Source organism: Papio anubis, chromosome 7 (genome assembly GCF_008728515.1).
Source record: "Papio anubis isolate 15944 chromosome 7, Panubis1.0, whole genome shotgun sequence".
Lineage (NCBI taxonomy): Eukaryota > Metazoa > Chordata > Mammalia > Primates > Cercopithecidae > Papio > Papio anubis.
Genome location: NC_044982.1, coordinates 35,775,737 through 35,792,801, shown reverse-complemented (window position 1 = coordinate 35,792,801; position 17,065 = coordinate 35,775,737). Strand labels below are relative to the sequence as shown.

The window sequence follows — 17,065 nt, the reverse complement described above, 5'->3', positions numbered from 1 at the left end:
CAGATAGTGGAAAATAACTTTTGTAATTTGAATAGAAAATGCAAGTATTGTTCATCAGGTACTGGTTTCCAGTATGTAATGGTCACCTAAATTTTTATTTTGTTCTAAGTCTTTTCACTGTTCAGTGCTCTTAAAAAAGAAATTCTGAGCTGGGCACAGTGTCTCACGCCTGTAATCCCGGCACTTTGCAAGGCTGAGGTGGGAGAATCACTTGAGGCCAAGAGTTTAAGAACAGTCTGGGCAACATAGTGAGACACTGTCCCTATTTTTAAAAGGAAGTTCTACACTTAATATGTACATCTTGCACATTTCGGTGTGTTTTTGACACCCAGTTGGCCACTGCTGTTAGCAATATAATAGTAGGAGGAGAGAATTTATTTAGATCTGTTTTAAGCATCCATAATCTTTGACTCTTTTTGTAGAGGCAGATCCTGTAGACCATTCAGTGTTAAGTACTCTTTTATCTTTTCCCATTTGGCAGAGCCATTAATATTTTCAATGAATTTGTCTAACACTGAGTAATAATGTCGGGGTTGTTGCCTTTCTATCCACTTAATTAATATGAATCATTTTTATCTTAATGTGGACTACAGTGAATTACAATGGAACTCTTATTTTTCGACATTTTACATTTGAAAATGGAATTGGCAGTGTGGTATATAGCAAAATGGGCACTGAAATAGGCATAAGAAACCTCGTATAATATTGATATCAAGATGGGTGATCTTGGCTAAATCATTCAAATTCCTGTCTGGAAATGAGAGTATTGAACTAAATAATTTCCAGGAATTCTGTTTTTTATGACAGATATTTCAGATGGAAGCCAGTGTCACACAGTTTTTGTAAATTCTCTGAAATGTATATGTGTTTATATGTATCAAAGCAGTTTGTGTTGTGTGTTTGGGAGTGGCCATTTTGCTCAGAAAAGATTATTCAGAGTACTTTTTCATAATGAATATTAGATTTTTAAAGCTTTAAATTAAACAACTGGAATTTTATTTTTTATTTTTTAATTATACTTTAAGTTCTAGGATATGTGTACACAAAGTGCAGGTTTGTTACATATGTATACATGTGCCATGTTGGTGTGCCATACCCATTAACTCACCATTTAGGTATATCTCCTAATGCTATCCCTCGCCGCTTCCCCTACCTGACGACAGGCCCCAGTGTGTGATGTTCCCTGCCCTGTTGTCCAAGTGTTCTCATTGTTCAGTTCCCACCTATGAGTGAGAACATGCGGTGTTTGGTTTTCTGTCCTTGCGACAATTTTCTCAGAATGATGGTTTTCAGCTTCATCCATGTCCCAACAAAGAACATGAACTCATCCTTTTTTATGGCTGCATAGTATTCCATGGTGTATATGTGCCACATTTTCTTTATCCAGTCTATCATTGATGGACATTTGAGTTGGTTCCAAGTCTTTGCTATTATGAATAGTGCTGCAATAAACATACGTGTGCATGTGTCTTTATAGCACCATGACTTATAATCCTTTGGGTATATACCCAGTAATGGGATGGCTGGATCAAATGGTATTTCTAGTTCTAGATCCTTGAGGAATCACCACACTGTCTTCCACAATGGTCGAACTAGGTTATAGTCCCACCAACAGTGTAAAAGTGTTCCTGTTTCTCTACATGCTCTCCAGCACCTATTGTTTCCTGACTTTTTAATGATCGCCATTCTAACTGGTGTGAGATGGCATTTCATTGTGGTTTTGATTTGCATTTCTCTAATGGCCAGTGATGATGAGCATTTTTTCATGTGTCTGTTGGCTGCATAAATATCTTCTTTTGAGAAGTGTCTGTTCATATCCTTTGCCCACTTTTTGATGGGGTTGATTTTTTCTTGTAAATTTGTTTAAGTTCTTTGTAGATTCTGGATATTAGCCCTGTATCAGATGGGTAGATTGTAAAAATTTTCTCCCATTCTGTAGGTTGCATGTTCACTCTGATGGTAGTTTCTTTTGCCATTCAGAAGCTCTTTAGTTTAATTAGGTCCCATTTGCCAATTTTGGCTTTTGTTGCCATTGCTTTTGGTGTTGTAGTCATGAAGTCCTTGCTCATGCCTATGTCCTGAATGGTATCGCCTAAGTTTCTTTTAGGGTTTTTATGGTTTTAGGTCTAACATTTAAATCTTTAATCCATCTTGAATTAATTTTTTTATAAGGTGTAAGGAAGGGATCCAGTTTCAGCTTTCTACTTGTGGCTAGCCAGTTTTCCCAGCACCATTTATTAAATAGGGAAGCCTTTCCCCATTTCTTGTTTTTGTCAAGTTTGTCAAAGATCAGATGGTTGTAGATGTGTGGTATTATTTCTGAGGGCTCTGTTCTGTTCCATTGGTCTATATCTCTGTTTTGGTACCAGTACCATGCTGTTGTGGTTACTGTAGCCTTGTAGTATAGTTTGAAGTCAGGTAGTGTGATGCCTCCAGCTTTGTTCTTTTGGCTTAGGATTGTCTTGGCAATGCGGGTTCTTTTTGGTTCTATATGAATGTTGTAGGCTTTTCCAATTCGGTGAAGAAAGTCATTGGTAGCTTGATGGGGATGGCATTGAATCTATAAATTACTTTGGTCAGTATGGCCATTTTCATGATATTGATTCCTCCTATCCATGAACATGGAATGTTCTTCCATTTGTTTGTGTCCTCTTTTATTTCGTTGAGCAGTGGTTTGTAGTTCTCCTTGAAGAGGTCCTTCACATCCCTTGTAAGTTGGATTCCTAGGTATTTTATTCTCTTTGAAGCAATTGCAAATGGGAGTTCACTCATGATTTGGCTCTCTGTCTGTTATTGGTGTATAGGAATGCTTGTGATTTTTGCACATTGATTTTGTATCCTGAGACTTTGCTGAAGTTGCTTATCAGCTTAAGGAGATTTGGGGCTGAGACGATGGGGTTTTCTAAATATGCAATCATGTCATCTGCGAACAGGGACAATCTGACTTCCTCTCTTCCTAGTTTAATATCCTTTATTTCTTTCTCCTGCCTGATTGCCCTGGCCAGAACTTCCAACACTGTGTTGAATAGGAGTGGTAAGAGAGGGCATCCCTGTCTTGTGCCAGTTTTCAAAGGGAATGCTTCCAATTTTTGCCCATTCAGTATGACGTTGGCTGTGGATTTGTCATAAATAGCTCTTATTATTTTGAGATACGTTCCATCAATACCGAATTTATTGAGAGATTTTAGCATGAAGGGCTGTTGAATTCTGTCAAAGGCCTTTTCTGCATTTATTGAGATAATCATGTAGTTTTTGTCTTTGGTTCTGTTTATATGATGGATTACGTTTATTGTTTTGTGTATGTTGAACCAGCCTTGCATCCCAGGGATGAAGCCATCTTGATGGTGGTGGATAAGGTTTTTGATGTGCTGCTGGATTTGGTTTGCCCATATTTTATGGAGGATTTTTGCATCGATGTTCATCAGGGATATTGTTCTAAAATTCTCTTTTTTTGTTGTGTCTCTGCCAGGCTTTGGTATCAGGTTGATGCTGGCCTTATAAAATGAGATAGGGAGGATTCCCTCTTTTTTTATTGTTTGGAATAGTTTCAGAAGGAATGGTACCAGCTCCTCTTTGTACCTCTGGTAGAATTCGGCTGTGAATCCGTCTGGTCCTGGACTTTTTTTGGTTGGTAGGTTATTAATTATTGCCTCAATTTCAGAGCCTGTTATTGGTCTATTCAGGGATTCAGCTTCTTCCTGGTTTAGTCTTGGGAGGGTGTATGTGTCCAGGAATTCATCCATTTCTTCTAGATTTTCTAGTTTATTTGCATAGAGGTGTTTATAGTATTCTCTGATGGTTGTTTGTATTTCTGTGAGATTGGTGGTAATATCCCCTTTATCATTTTTTATTGCATCTATTTGGTTCTTCTCTCTTTTCTTCTTAGTCTTGCTAGCGGTCTATCAATTTTGTTGATCTTTTCAAAAAATCAGCTCCTGGATTCATTGATTTTTTGAAAGGTTTTTTATGTCTCTATCTCCTTCAGTTCTGCTCTGATCTTAGTTATTTCTTGCCTTCTGCTAGCTTTCGAATATGTTTGCTCTTGCTTCTCTAGTTCTTTTAATTGTGATGTTAGGGTGTCGATTTTAGATCTTTCCTGCTTTCTCTTGTGGGCATTTAGTGCTATAAATTTCCCTCTACACACTGCTTTAAATGTGTCCCACAGTTTCTGGTATGTTGTTATCTTTGTTCTCAGTGGTTTCAAAGAACATCTTTATTTCTGCCTTCATTTTGTTATTTACCCAGTAGTCATTCAGGAGCAGGTTGTTAAGTTTCCATGTAGTTGTGCGGTTTTGAGTGAGTTTGTTAATCCTGAGTTCTAGTTTGATTGCACTGTGATCTGAGAGACAGTTTGTTATAATTTCTGTTCTTTTACATTTGCTGCGGAGTGCTTTACTTCCAACTATGTTGTCAATTTTGGGATAAGTGCGATGTGGTGCTGAGAAGAATGTATATTCTGTTGAGTTGGGGTGGAGAGTTCTGTAGATGTCTTTTAGGTCCGATTAATGCAGAGCTGAGTTCAATTCCTGGATATCCTTGTTGACTTTCTCTCTCATTCATCTGTCTAATGTTGACAGTGGGGTGTTAAAGTCTCCCATTCTTATTGTGTGGGAGTCTAAGTCTCTTTGTAGGTCTCTAAGGACTTGCTTTGTGAATCTGGGTGCTCCTGTATTGGGTGCATATATATTTAGGCTAGCTAGCTCTTCTTGTTGAATTGATCCCTTTACCATTATGTAATGGCCTTCTTTGTCTGTTTTGATCTTTGTTGGTTTCAAGTCTGTTTTTATCAGAGACTCGGATTGCAAACCCTCCTCTTTTTTGTTTTCCATTTGCTTAGTAGATCTTCCTCCATCCCTTTATTTTGAGCCTATGTGTGTCTCTGCATGTGAGATGGGTCTCCTGAATACAGCACACTGATGGTTCTTGACTCTATCCAATTTGCCAGTCTATGTCTTTTAATTGGAGCATTTAGCCCATTTACCTTTAAGGTTAATATTGTTACGTGTGAGTTTGATCCTGTCATTATGATGCTAGCTGGTTATTTTGCCTGTTAGTTGATGCAGTTTCTTCCTAGAATTGACAGTCTTTACAATTTGGCGTGTTTTTGCAGTGGCTGGTACCAGTTGTTCCTTTCCATGTTTAGTGCTTCCTTCAGGAGCTCTTGTAGGGCAGGCCTGGTGGTGACAAAATCTCTCAGCATTTGCTTGTCTGTGTTTTATTTCTCCTTCACTTATGAAGCTTAGTTTGGCTGGATATGCAATTCTGGGTTGAAAATTCTTTTCTTTAAGAATGTTGAATATTGGTCTCCACTCTCTTCTGGCTTGTAGAGTTTCTGCAGAGAAATCCGTTGTTAGTCTGATGGGGCTTCCCTTTGTGGGTAACCCGACCTTTCTCTCTGGCTTCCCTTAACATTTTTTCCTTCATTTCAACTTTGGTGAATCTGACAATTATGTGTCTCGGAGTTGCTCTTCTCAAGGAGTATCTTTGTGGCATTCTCTGTGTTTCCTGAATTTGAATGTTGGCCTGCCTTGCTAGGTTGGGGAAGTTCTCCTGGATAATATCCTGAAGAGTGTTTTCCAACTTGGTTTGATTGTCCCCATCACTTTCAGGTATACCAATCAGACGTAGATTTGGTCTTTTCACATAGTCCCATATTTCTTGGAGGCTTTGTTCGTTTCTTTTTACTCTTTTTTTCTCTAAACTTCTCTTCTTGGTTGATTTCATTCATTTGATCTTCAGTCACTGATACCCTTTCTTCCACTTGATGGAATCGGCTACTGAAGCTTGTGCATGTGTCACATAGTTCTTGTGCCATGGTTTTCAGCTCCCTCAGGTCATTTAAGGTCTTCTCTACACTTTATTCTAGTTAGCCATTTGTGTAATCTTTTTTCAAGGTTTTTAGCTTCTTTGTGATGGGTTCAAACATCCTCCTTTTGCTGGAAGAAGTTTGTTATTACCAATCATCTGAAGCCTTCTTCTCTCAACTTGTCAAAGTCATACTCCGTCCAGCTTTATTCTGTTGCTGACGAGGAGCTGGGTTCCTTTGGAGGAGAAGAGGAACTCTGATTTTTAGGATTTTGAGCTTTTCTGCTCTGCTTTCTCACTATCTTTGTGGCTTTGTCTACCTTTGGTCTTGGATGATGGTGACGTACAATGGGATTTTGGTGTGGATATCCGTTCTGTTTGTTAGTTTTCCTTCTAACAGTCAGGACCCTCAGCTGCAGGTCTGTTGGAGTTTGCTGGAGGTCCACTCCAGACCCTGTTTGCCTGGGTGTCACCAGCGGAGGCTGCAGAACAGCAAATATTGCAGAACGGTATTTGTTGCTGCCTGATTGTTCCTCTGGAAGCTTCGTCTCAGAGGGGCACCCGGCTGTATGAAGTGTCAGTCGGCTCATACTGCGAGGTGTCTGCCAGTTAGGCTACTCAGGGGTCAGGGACCCACTTGAGGTGGCAGTCTTTCTGTTCTCACATCTCAAACTCCGTGTTGGAAGAACCACTACTCTCTGCAAAGCTATCAGACAGGGACGTTTAAGTCTGCAGAAATTTCTGCTGCCTTTTGTTCCACTATGCCCTGCCCCCAGAGGTGGAGTCTACAGATGCAGGCAGGCCTTCTTGAGCTGCCGTGGGCTCCACCAAGTTGGAGCTTCCCGGCTGCTTTGTTTATCTACTCAAGCCTCAGCAATGGCGGACGCCCCTCCCCCAGCCTCACTACCGCCTTGCAGTTCAATCTCAGACTGCTGTGCTAGCAGTGAGTGAGGCTCTGTGGGCGTCCAAACCTCTGAACCAGGTGTGGGATATAATCTCCTGGTGTGCCGTTTGCTAAGACCGTTGGAAAAGCTCAGTATTAGGGTGAGAGTGTCCCGATTTTCCAGGTACCATCTGTCACAGCTTCCCTTGGCTAGGAAAGGGAATTCTCTGACCCCTTGCACTTCCCAGGTGAGGCGATGCCCTACCCTGCTTGGGCTCACACTCCGTGAGCTGCACCCGCTGTCCGACAAGCCCCAGTGAGATGAACTCGGTAACTCTGTTGGAAATGCAGAAATTACCCATCTTCTGCATCACTCATACTGGGAGCTGTAGGCTGAAGCTGTTCCTATTCAGCCATCTTAAAACTAAGAATTTTAAACTCAACTCTTTACAGATCTAACATATTTTAAAAATAACTTAAAAAGGCTTTTTTAAATAACTCAAGACCTCATCAAATTGAATTTGTAAATTTATTATTCATTTTTAAGGATTTAAATTATCTGACAAATGTTTGCAAGTTGAGAGGCTATAGAAAAAACAAACTCTGTTCTCCTAGTATACTATCACAGCACAGAACACTTCTGACAGCAGATGTGTGGGGGTGTCCCCGCATACCAAGCAGTCAACCAATTTCTGCAGCAGGTGCTTCAGCAGACGCCAGCTGGGTATCCTCCAACTCAATTCAATTCTGATACTGTCTACCTGGAGATATTATTAATACAAAGGATACAAATGAAAAGTAGCACGAGGCAAGGCATGTGGGAAGGGCCCTGGAGCTTCCATGCTGTCTCTAGGCATGCCACCCTCCAGAATCCTGTGTGTGTTAGGTATCATGAAGCTCCTGAATCCAAGCCTTTTGGGTTTTTATAGAAGCTTCATTATGTAGTCATGATCGATTACATCATTTGGTGATTGATATGGTTTGGTTTTGTGTCCCCACCCAAATCTCACGTTGAATTGTGATAATCCCCACATATCAACTGCAGGACCAGGTGGAGATAATTGAATCATGGGGGTGGTTTTCCCCATGCTGTTCTTAAGATAGTGAGTGAGTTCTCACCAGATCTGATGGTTTTATAAGTGGCTTCCCCCTTCACTGGGTACTCATTTCTCTCTCCTGCTGCCTGTGAAGAGGTGCCTTTCGCCATGATTGTTAAGTTTCGTGAGGCCTCCCCATTCATACAGAATTGTGAGTCAGTTAAACCTCTTTTCCTTATAAATTACCCAGTCTCAGGTGTTTCTTCATGGCAGCATGAAAATGGATTAATACACTAAATTGGTACCAGCTAATGGGGCACTGCTGTAAAGATACTAAAAAATGTGGAAGTGACTTTAGAACTGGGTAACAGGCAAACGTTAGAACAGTTTGGAATGCTCAGAAGAAGACAGGAAGATGTGGGAAAGTTTGGAACTTCCTAGATGCTTGTTGAATGGCTTTGGCCAAAATACTGATGGTGATACGGACAATGAAGTCTAGGCTGAGGTGGTCTTAGATGGACATGCGGAACTTATTAGGGACTGGAATAAAGGTGACTCTTGCTATGCTTTATTAGCAAGGAGACTGGTGGCATTTTGCTCCTGTTCTAGAGATCTGTGGAAATTTGAACTTGAGAGAAATGATGTAGGGTATCTGGTGGAAGAAGTTTCTAAGCAGCAAAGCAGTCAAGAGGTGACAGAGCATAAAAGTTTGGAAAATTTACAGCCTGATGATGCAATAGAAAACACAGCTCCATTTTCTGGGGAGGAATTCAAGAGGGCTGCATAAATTTGCATAAACAACGAGGAGCCAAATGTTATTCACCAAGACAATGGGGAAAATGTCTCCAGTGCATGTCAGAAATCTTCACAGCAGCCCCTCCCATCACGAACTCAGAGGCCTAGAAGGAAAAAATGATTTCTTGGGTGAGGCCCAGGGACTTGCTGCTTTGTGCACCTCTGGACTTGGTATCCTGCATCCCAGCTGTGGTTAAAAGGGGCCAATGTACAGCTCAGGCTGTTGCTTCAGAGGGTGTAAGCATCAAGCCTTGCTGCCTTACATGTGGTGTTGGGCCTGTGGGTGCACAGAAGCTAAGAATTGAGGTTTGGGAATCTTTGCCTAGATTTCAGAGGATGTATGGAAATGCCCAGATGTCCAGGCAGAAGTCTGCTGCAGTGGTGGAGCCCTCATGGAAAACCTCTGCTAAGGCACTGTGGAAAGGAAATGTGGGGTTGGACCTCCACCCCCATACAGAGTCCCCTTTGGGTACTGCTTACCAGAGCTGTGAGAAGAGGGTCACTGTCCTCCATTCCCCAGAATGGTAGATCCAACAGCTTGCATCATGTGCCTGGAAAAGCCACAGATAGTCAATGCCAGCCCATGAGCCAGCCAGGAGGGGAGCTGTACCCTGCAGAGCCACAGGGATAGAGCTGTCCAAGGCCATGGGAGCCCACGTCTTACATCAGTGACCTGGATGTGAGACATGGAGTCAAAGGAGATCATTTTAGAGCTTTGAGATTTGACTTCCCTGCTGGATTTCGGACTTGTATGGGGCCTGTAGTCCCTTTCTTTTGGCCAATTTTTCCCATTTGGAATGAGTGTATTTGCCCAGTGCCTGTACCTCATTGTATCTAGGAAGTAACTAACTTGCTTTTGATTTTACGGACTCATAGGTGGAAGGGACTTGCCTTGTCTCAGATGAGACTTTGGACTTGGACTTTTGAGTTAATGCTGGAATGAGTTAAGACTTTGGGGGACTGTTGGAAGCCCGTGATTGTGTTTTGAAATGTGAGGATGTGAGATTTGGGAGGGGCCAGGGTGAAATGATGGGCTTGGCTCTGTGTCCGCACCCAAATCTTGCCTTGAATTGTGATAATCCCCATGTGTCTAGGGTAGGACCTGGTGGAGATAATTGAATCATGGGGGCATTTCTCCCATTCAGTTCTCGTGATAATCAGTGAGTTCTCATGAGAGCTGATGGTTTTATAAGGGGCTTCCCCCTTCACTTAGTATTCACTTCTCTCTCCTGCTGCCCTGTGAAGAGGTGCCTTCTGCCATGATTGTAAGTTTCCTGAGGGCTTCCTAGCCATGTGGAACTGTGAGTCAATGAAACCTCTTTTCTTTATAAATTACCCAGTCTTGGGTATTTCTTCATAGCAGCATGAGAGTGGACTAATACAGTGATCAACTCATCCTACAGCCCCTCTTCCCTCCCTGGAGGTTGAGAGTTGGGACTTCAGTCCAACCCTCTAATCAGGAGGTTGGTTCCCCTGGAAACCAGCCCTGGCTCCTGAGGCTATCCAGGAGCCTCCAGGCACCAGTCAAGCTAATAGTGAACAAAAAGACACTTACCAGTTTGGGGATTCCAAGGATTTTAAGAGTTTATGCCAGAAAATGGGGATGAAGACTAAATACATATTTCATAATATCATACAAGTACTCAACTCTTCCAAATCTGATATTTATGGATTTTGTAAACTTCTAAATGTGTTTCCCAACTTAAAATTATAAGCCCAAACAAGTTATTCAGTAACATTTTAAATTGGAATCACAAGTTTAATTTTTTAGATACATTAATATGCAGGACTTCTTAATCCAAGTATTTAAAAATGCCAGATATTTAATATATACCTATTATGCCCACACTCAACACAAAAGTATTACTTTGTGGACTTTATGTTTTTCTCTCCTAATTTCAACCCACACTCTTTCCCTCTCAGAAACTTTTTTTTTTTTTTAAAGAAACTTTGATCATATCTGTATTCTAAACCTGCCTGGCTCATCAAGACCGTTTTATTTTTGTCTCAAGTGATTTGAGGTTACTCTTCTTCTTCTTCTTCTCCTTCTCCTTCTCCTTCTTCTTCTTTTGTTTTTTCTGAAATGGAGTTGCAGGCTGGAGTGCAGTGGCATGATCTTGGCTCACTCCAAGAACCTCCACCTCCCACGTTTTAAGTAATTCTCCTGCCTCAGCCTCCTGAGTAGCTGGGATTACAGGTGCTTGCCACCATGCCTGGCTAGAGGTTACTCTTTTAAAGTCAATTTGGGGTCATGTTCTCAGATAACTAAGATTGAATCTTGTGAAAGTATGTGGGGTCTAGAGCTATAGATGTCTGGGTGATTATTCTCATGAAATTGGGGTAAGTTGAGCCTAGTTGTATTACCTCTCCCAACAGTGACTCTAGGCCTTGCCTTCCCAGTGAGCTGGTCTCTAGGCCTGCCACCCATGGACTCACATTTCCCATCACTGAATCCTTCTGTGTGATGGGCCTTCAGCCCCCCACCCAGGATGTTTGGCTGACTTATTTCAGTTAATCTGTTACTTGATTCTGTTCTGCAGTCTTTTATTCTTTTTGTTTGGCAGGCTACAATTTTTAAGTATTTTAAATGTTTAACTATTTTAAAATAAAACCCACCTGGATTTTGCATGTCTTCCGTATCTTACCCAGTTTTACAGTCACAGTTCTAAGGCCATTCTCATGACTGTTTTAACTTCCAATTTTTGGGAATACAAAGAATGTATCCTAAAAAATGGTTGCACAGAGTCCATAAACAGGCATTATATATGAATCACAACCTGGATTTATTCACATATGCTGTAATGTGATACCTTTGTTCTCCAAGTGTATGATAAGGCTTTTGGCATGGACTGTATACCTGTGCTGTCCAGTGGAAATGTAATGCAGGCAAGCCATATATGTAATTTAACATTTTCTAGTAGCCACATTAAGTAAAAAGAAACACATGAAATTAATTTTAATAATGTTTTATTTGACCAGTATAATCTAAGTATTATTTCAACATGTAATCAACATAAAAATTGAGATATTTTACATTTTTTTTATATTGAATCTTTGAAATGCAGTGTTTATTCTCACTTTGCATCTCAGTTCAAACTAGCCATATCTCAAGTACTCAGTAGCCACACGTAGCTAGTGTCTTTTCACTGCATTGGGCAGTGAAATTGTATCAGTACTTTTGCAGCTTAGTGCTAGTAACATAGTTGTTGCTTTGTGTGTAAATGTGTTTATTATTTCAGATACAGATTTCTCTAATTGAATACAATAGAAAATATTTTAAAATGTATTTCCTTATTTTCCTTCTCTTAAAGGCCCTTCCTTCTTCCATGATTATAGTAGCAGTTTATTGTCCTGTGATAGCTGCTGTCTTCATTGTTCTGAAGATGGTCAACTATCGACTACACAGAGCACTTGATGCTGGAGAAGTTGTAGATAGGACTGCAAATGAGTTCACAGATCAGCGAAACAAAGCTGAGCAAGGCAACTGTTCAACCAGGAGAAAAGACAGTAATGGACCGAGGTAAGGAAACCTTTATCATTCAGATTGTAATGATTTAGATCGTGTTATCTGTATAATGATGTGATTATTATGTTGTACTTGTTTTCTTTATATGGTTTTAAGGCAGTGTTAGATCTTACCACTGTAGATACAATGATGGGTACATATTTTAATATTAGAAGAGAGCTAAGCTAACTGGCATGTTTAGGGGATTAAATCAATTTTCTTGGCCTCATTACTAGACAGGTTAGAACAATACACTACCGTATGATAGTTACTTACGCTAAAGATCAAAACTAACAGCCTAAAGAAATTATTGAGCATGGCTTATAAATCTCAGCATTTATTTTTGTTTATATATATAAATAAAATGTGTGTGTGTGTGTGTGTATATATATAAGCAAATTGTGATATTTTACTTGACATTTGTAAGTTGTATACTTAATGTATTGTACATTTCTTTCAACTGTATATTCTTACCTTAGAAACTTAGCTGTTAGTCGAAAGTTTGTGACCTTGCAGAAAATCGTAGGTACCCCCTGGTATAACTCTTGGAAAAGTTTTTTTTGTGAATACTTGATATACCTCAAAACAATTCTAGCAGGTAGATGCAGTTATTATCCCTGATTTACAGATGTGGAAACCAAGTTGAGAAAGATCAAATAATCTAAGCAGTTGTTTCCACTGAGCATAATATGAAATATTTCAGACATCAAGACATAAATAATATAACAAAAAGTGGGCACTCCTCTGTTAAGACAGGTGATATTTCTATATATTTTCCAGGGCATTGGAAGCCTTTGTTTATTCCTTTTCAATTACATTTTTTCCTTATTCTTAACATGAGTACCCTGTTTGTTAAACATATTTTACCCTCATAATTTTTATCGCCTTAATCACTATCTGAAATTATCTTAACATTTATTTGCATTTATGAACTTCTTGAAGGTAAGGACCTTATTTTTCTTACAAACTATTATATTCCCAGTTCCAAAATCAGTGTCTGGCAATGATAGGTACTCAGCAAATATTTGAAGTAGTGAAAACAATTATTCTGTGATATTATGTTTAATGATACACAGTATCTCATTATGTGGATGTATTTTATCCTATTTTTAATTATATCAATTATTTTGAAATTTAAATATTAGATAACTATGACGTTTAAATTTTAAATGATTAAATGTTTTACCATAGTTGTTCAGAGGTGGAATTACTAGAAATGCTATGCACATTTTAAACTTTTCCAATATGTATTGCCAAATTCCCAAGATTTTACCATTTAATGACTATGACCAGAAATTCAGCTGCCTCTTTTTTTTGCACTTTTGACAGCTCTGAGTATTTAGTAATTTGAAAAACTGTGATATATCATTGTTTAATATTTAAATAATTAAATAATTAATATTTCCGTTTTTGAATTACTAGTAAAATGGAGGTATTTTTCTTATTGCCATGTATATTTGTTATTCTGTGAATTGTGTATTTTTCTATTAGTGGATTTTTTTTTTGCTATTGACTTTGGGACTTTTTTTTAACAAAGGATGTTAGCTCTTCTGTGTCAAATATTCTTCCTCAGTTTATAGCATTTTATTTGTCAGTCTCTTTATATCCTGTAATTTATTTTTCTGTGTTCCATTTTGTATGTTTGTTATTTCTGCTTTTGATAACATGTTTTCTAAGATTTTCCTTCCCTCAAATTATATAAATATACAATAAATTGAGATCTTTGTATCTACTTTCAGTATTTTTATCATTTTACTTTTACTGTTAAATTGTTGTCAGTTTGAAAACATTTTAACTTAATTTGTTTAGGTTTGTTTGTCACAACACCATTCATTAAGTAACAGATTTTTTTCCCTGTAAATTTAAATGCTTTTATTTTCATGTAGTATACTGTATGTACTTATGTTAGTTTCTGAACTTAGTTTTCTGCTTCATCTTTCTGCCTTTTTTCATTTATACCATATTGTTTTTATCATAGTGACTTTATAATATGTTTAATACTTAGCATTGTGAGTGACTCCAGTATTTATTTTTTTTGATATTATTATTTTTTTGGGGGGTGTTTGTTTGTTTGTTTCGACATGGAGTCTTGCTCTGTCGCCCAGACTGGAGTGCAGTGGTGCTATCTCAGCTCATTGCAACCTCCACCTCCCAGGTTCAGACAGTTCTCCTGCCTCAGCCTCCCAAGTAGCTGGGATTACAGGCACGCACCACCACACCCCGCTAATTTTTGTATTTTTAGTAGAGACAGGGTTTCGTCATGTTGGCCAGCCTGGTGCTGGACTGCTGACCTCAAGTAATCTGCCTGCCTCGGTGTCCCGAAGTGCTAGGATTACAGGCATGAACCAACACGCCTGACATTTTTTGATATTATTTTGGCTATTCTCATGCATATACTTACTTTTGTGAGATATCTTCGTGTGTGCTCATCCTCCAGAAAATTCCATTAGAATTTTGATGACAATTCTATTAAATTTGTAGAAACTCAGCTTTTAAAATAGGGATATAGATGAGAGATTTCCGTTTATTTTCTTATGATTTTATTTATCTCTTTATTTGCTTATCTTTTATGTCTTATTTCACATTTTTAAAATGGTTTATGTACATTTCCTAGGCCTATTCTATTTCTGTTAAGAAATGCATACTCTTACATTGTGGATAAGCAAGCAGAATGCAGACTTTGCACTCAGTCAGCCAAAGCTTCTTAATTGTATGACATTGGACAAGCTACTTAAGCTTTTTATGAGTTGGCTTTCTTGTCAGAATGATGAGGAAAATAATGGAACTATCTCATATTATTATTACAGTGAATAAATGAAATAATATATATAAAGCTCTTAGAATAATTCCTGACACATGGTAACACTTGATAATTGTTCTAATTATTTCTGGATATTATATATATTTTTCATTGCTTCTGAATTGTTTTTTCCATTTTCTTTTACTTTTAAAATTTATTGTGAAATATATATTCCAAATGCTATGTTAGCAATAATCAAGTGACTACTTCATTACCTACCACACAGCTTAGGAAATAAAACATTATAAAAATACCATATAAGCTTTATGATATTCCTCTCCCATTTCATTCCACTTTTCCCTTCAGGAGTAACCATAATCTTGAATTTGTTGTGAATAGCTCCCTTGCATTTCTTTATTGTTACACACTCTCTGTAGATATCCCTGAATATATTTATTTATTTTTGTCTGCTTTAGGACATCCTAAGAGAATCATACTGTATGCACTTCTATATGAGAGATTTTTCTTTTTTTGCACAGTATATTATATTTTATTGACTCACCCATGGTGATGTTTGTAGCTAGAGTTTATTCATATTGACTGACATGCAGTCTGCCACTGTAAGAATAGACCACAGTCTATTTATTCATTCTTCTATTTATAGCCGTTCAGATTATTTCTAGTGTTTTTTGTCTTGCGGTGCATGTGTATATCTAGTTTATGTAAGCTGGTTTATAGGGCATTTTCATGTTCAGTTTTATCAGGCAATTCCAAGCTGTGTGCCAAAATGATTTTACCAATTTATACTCTCACCAGTAGTGTATGAAAGTCCCTATTGTTTCACATCCTTATCAACATTTGATATTGGTAAACTTTAAAAATGTGCCGTTCACTTAGCTATTGATTTGGGGTTTAAAAAAAGAAAATTGGCTGGGCAATGTGGCTCCTGCCTGTAATCCCAGCACTTTCGGAGAGAGAGATGGGAGGACAGCTTGGAATCAGGAGTTCCAGATCAGTTTGGGCAACATAGCGAGACCTTGTCTTTACAAAAAATAAAAAAACAAAAATTTAGCTGGGTATGGTAGTGCGCACCTGTAGTCCCAGATACTTGGGAGGCTGAGGGAGGAGGATCAGTTGAGCCCAGGAGTTCAAGAGTTCAGTGACCTTTGATCACGCCACTGCACTCCAGCCTGGGTGGCAGAGCAAGACCCTGTCTTGAAAAAATTTACCATTCATGAAGTGTAAAAGATGTCTCATTGTGACTTTCAGTTAATCTTTCTGATTACTAATGAGGTTAAGCATCTTATTTTTTTATATGTGGTCCATTTAGGTTTTTCTTTTTTCCAGTGCTCATTTATGTTTTCTTTCATTTTTCTTTGGAGTTGTCTTTTTCTTAATGATTAATAGGATTTCTTTTTATATATTCATGCTATTCCTTTATTAGTTATGTATATATTACAGTCATCTCCCACTTCTGACTTGTCATTTTGCTTTCCTTAAAGTTTCTGATGATTATCATATATTCTTAAATTTAGAACAATGAAATTTACCACTTTTTAGTAATCAGGTTTTTTGTTTTTTGTCTGTGTGTTTTTTTTTTTTAATGAGACAGAGTTTTGCTTTTGTCGCCCAAGCTGAAGGGCAGTGGCACAATCTCAGCTCACTGCAACCTGTGCCTCCGAGATTCAAGTGAGTCTCTTGCCTTGCCTCCTGAGTAGCTGGGATTACAGGCATGCGCCACTATGCCTGGCTAATTTTGTATTTTTAGTAGAGATGGAGTCTTACCATGTTGGCCAGGCTGGTCTCAAACTCTTGACCTCAGGTGATCCACCCACCTCAGCCTCCCAAAGTGCTGAGATTACAGGCGTGATTCACGTGCCCGCCTAGCATTTTTGTGTCTTAATTATTTTCTACACAGAGATCAGAAAGGTATTCTGTATTTTCTTTTTGAAGTTTCCTGTTTCTTTTGTTTTCACATTTCAATTCCACCCAAAGTTATTTAGGTCTGTAGTATCAGGTAGGTTCTTAAGGCTTATTTTTTTCTTTATGAATCTCGGATTTACCCAGTATTTGTTAAATGAACTATCTTTTCCTGAGTAATTTGTAGCACTCTCTATGGCATAAGCTAAATTTTCATTTCTGGTGGCCTGTTTCTGGGCTCTCTGTTCTGTTCTGTTGATCTGCTTGCCTGTGCCATTACCACACCATCCTTATCAGTTTTAAAAAATGACTCTTGATAGCCAGTGGGGCAAACCTCCCACCATATTCTTTTTTAGGAGAGACTTTGCTATTCTAGGCTC

At 38.6% G+C, this 17,065-nt stretch overlaps 1 protein-coding gene across 8 annotated transcripts in view; it reads left to right on the top strand.

Moving 5' to 3' along the window:
- PCNX1 (pecanex 1) overlaps window positions 1–17,065 on the top strand; it is a 203,654-nt gene that overhangs the window by 27,423 nt on the left and 159,166 nt on the right. For all 8 annotated transcript variants that reach the window (XM_003901999.4, XM_009211866.4, XM_017961304.3 and 5 more), the window contains one exon: window positions 11,832–12,040. In XM_003901999.4, coding sequence (XP_003902048.3) covers window positions 11,832–12,040 — 209 coding nt within the window. The remainder of the gene's footprint in view (window positions 1–11,831; window positions 12,041–17,065) is intronic.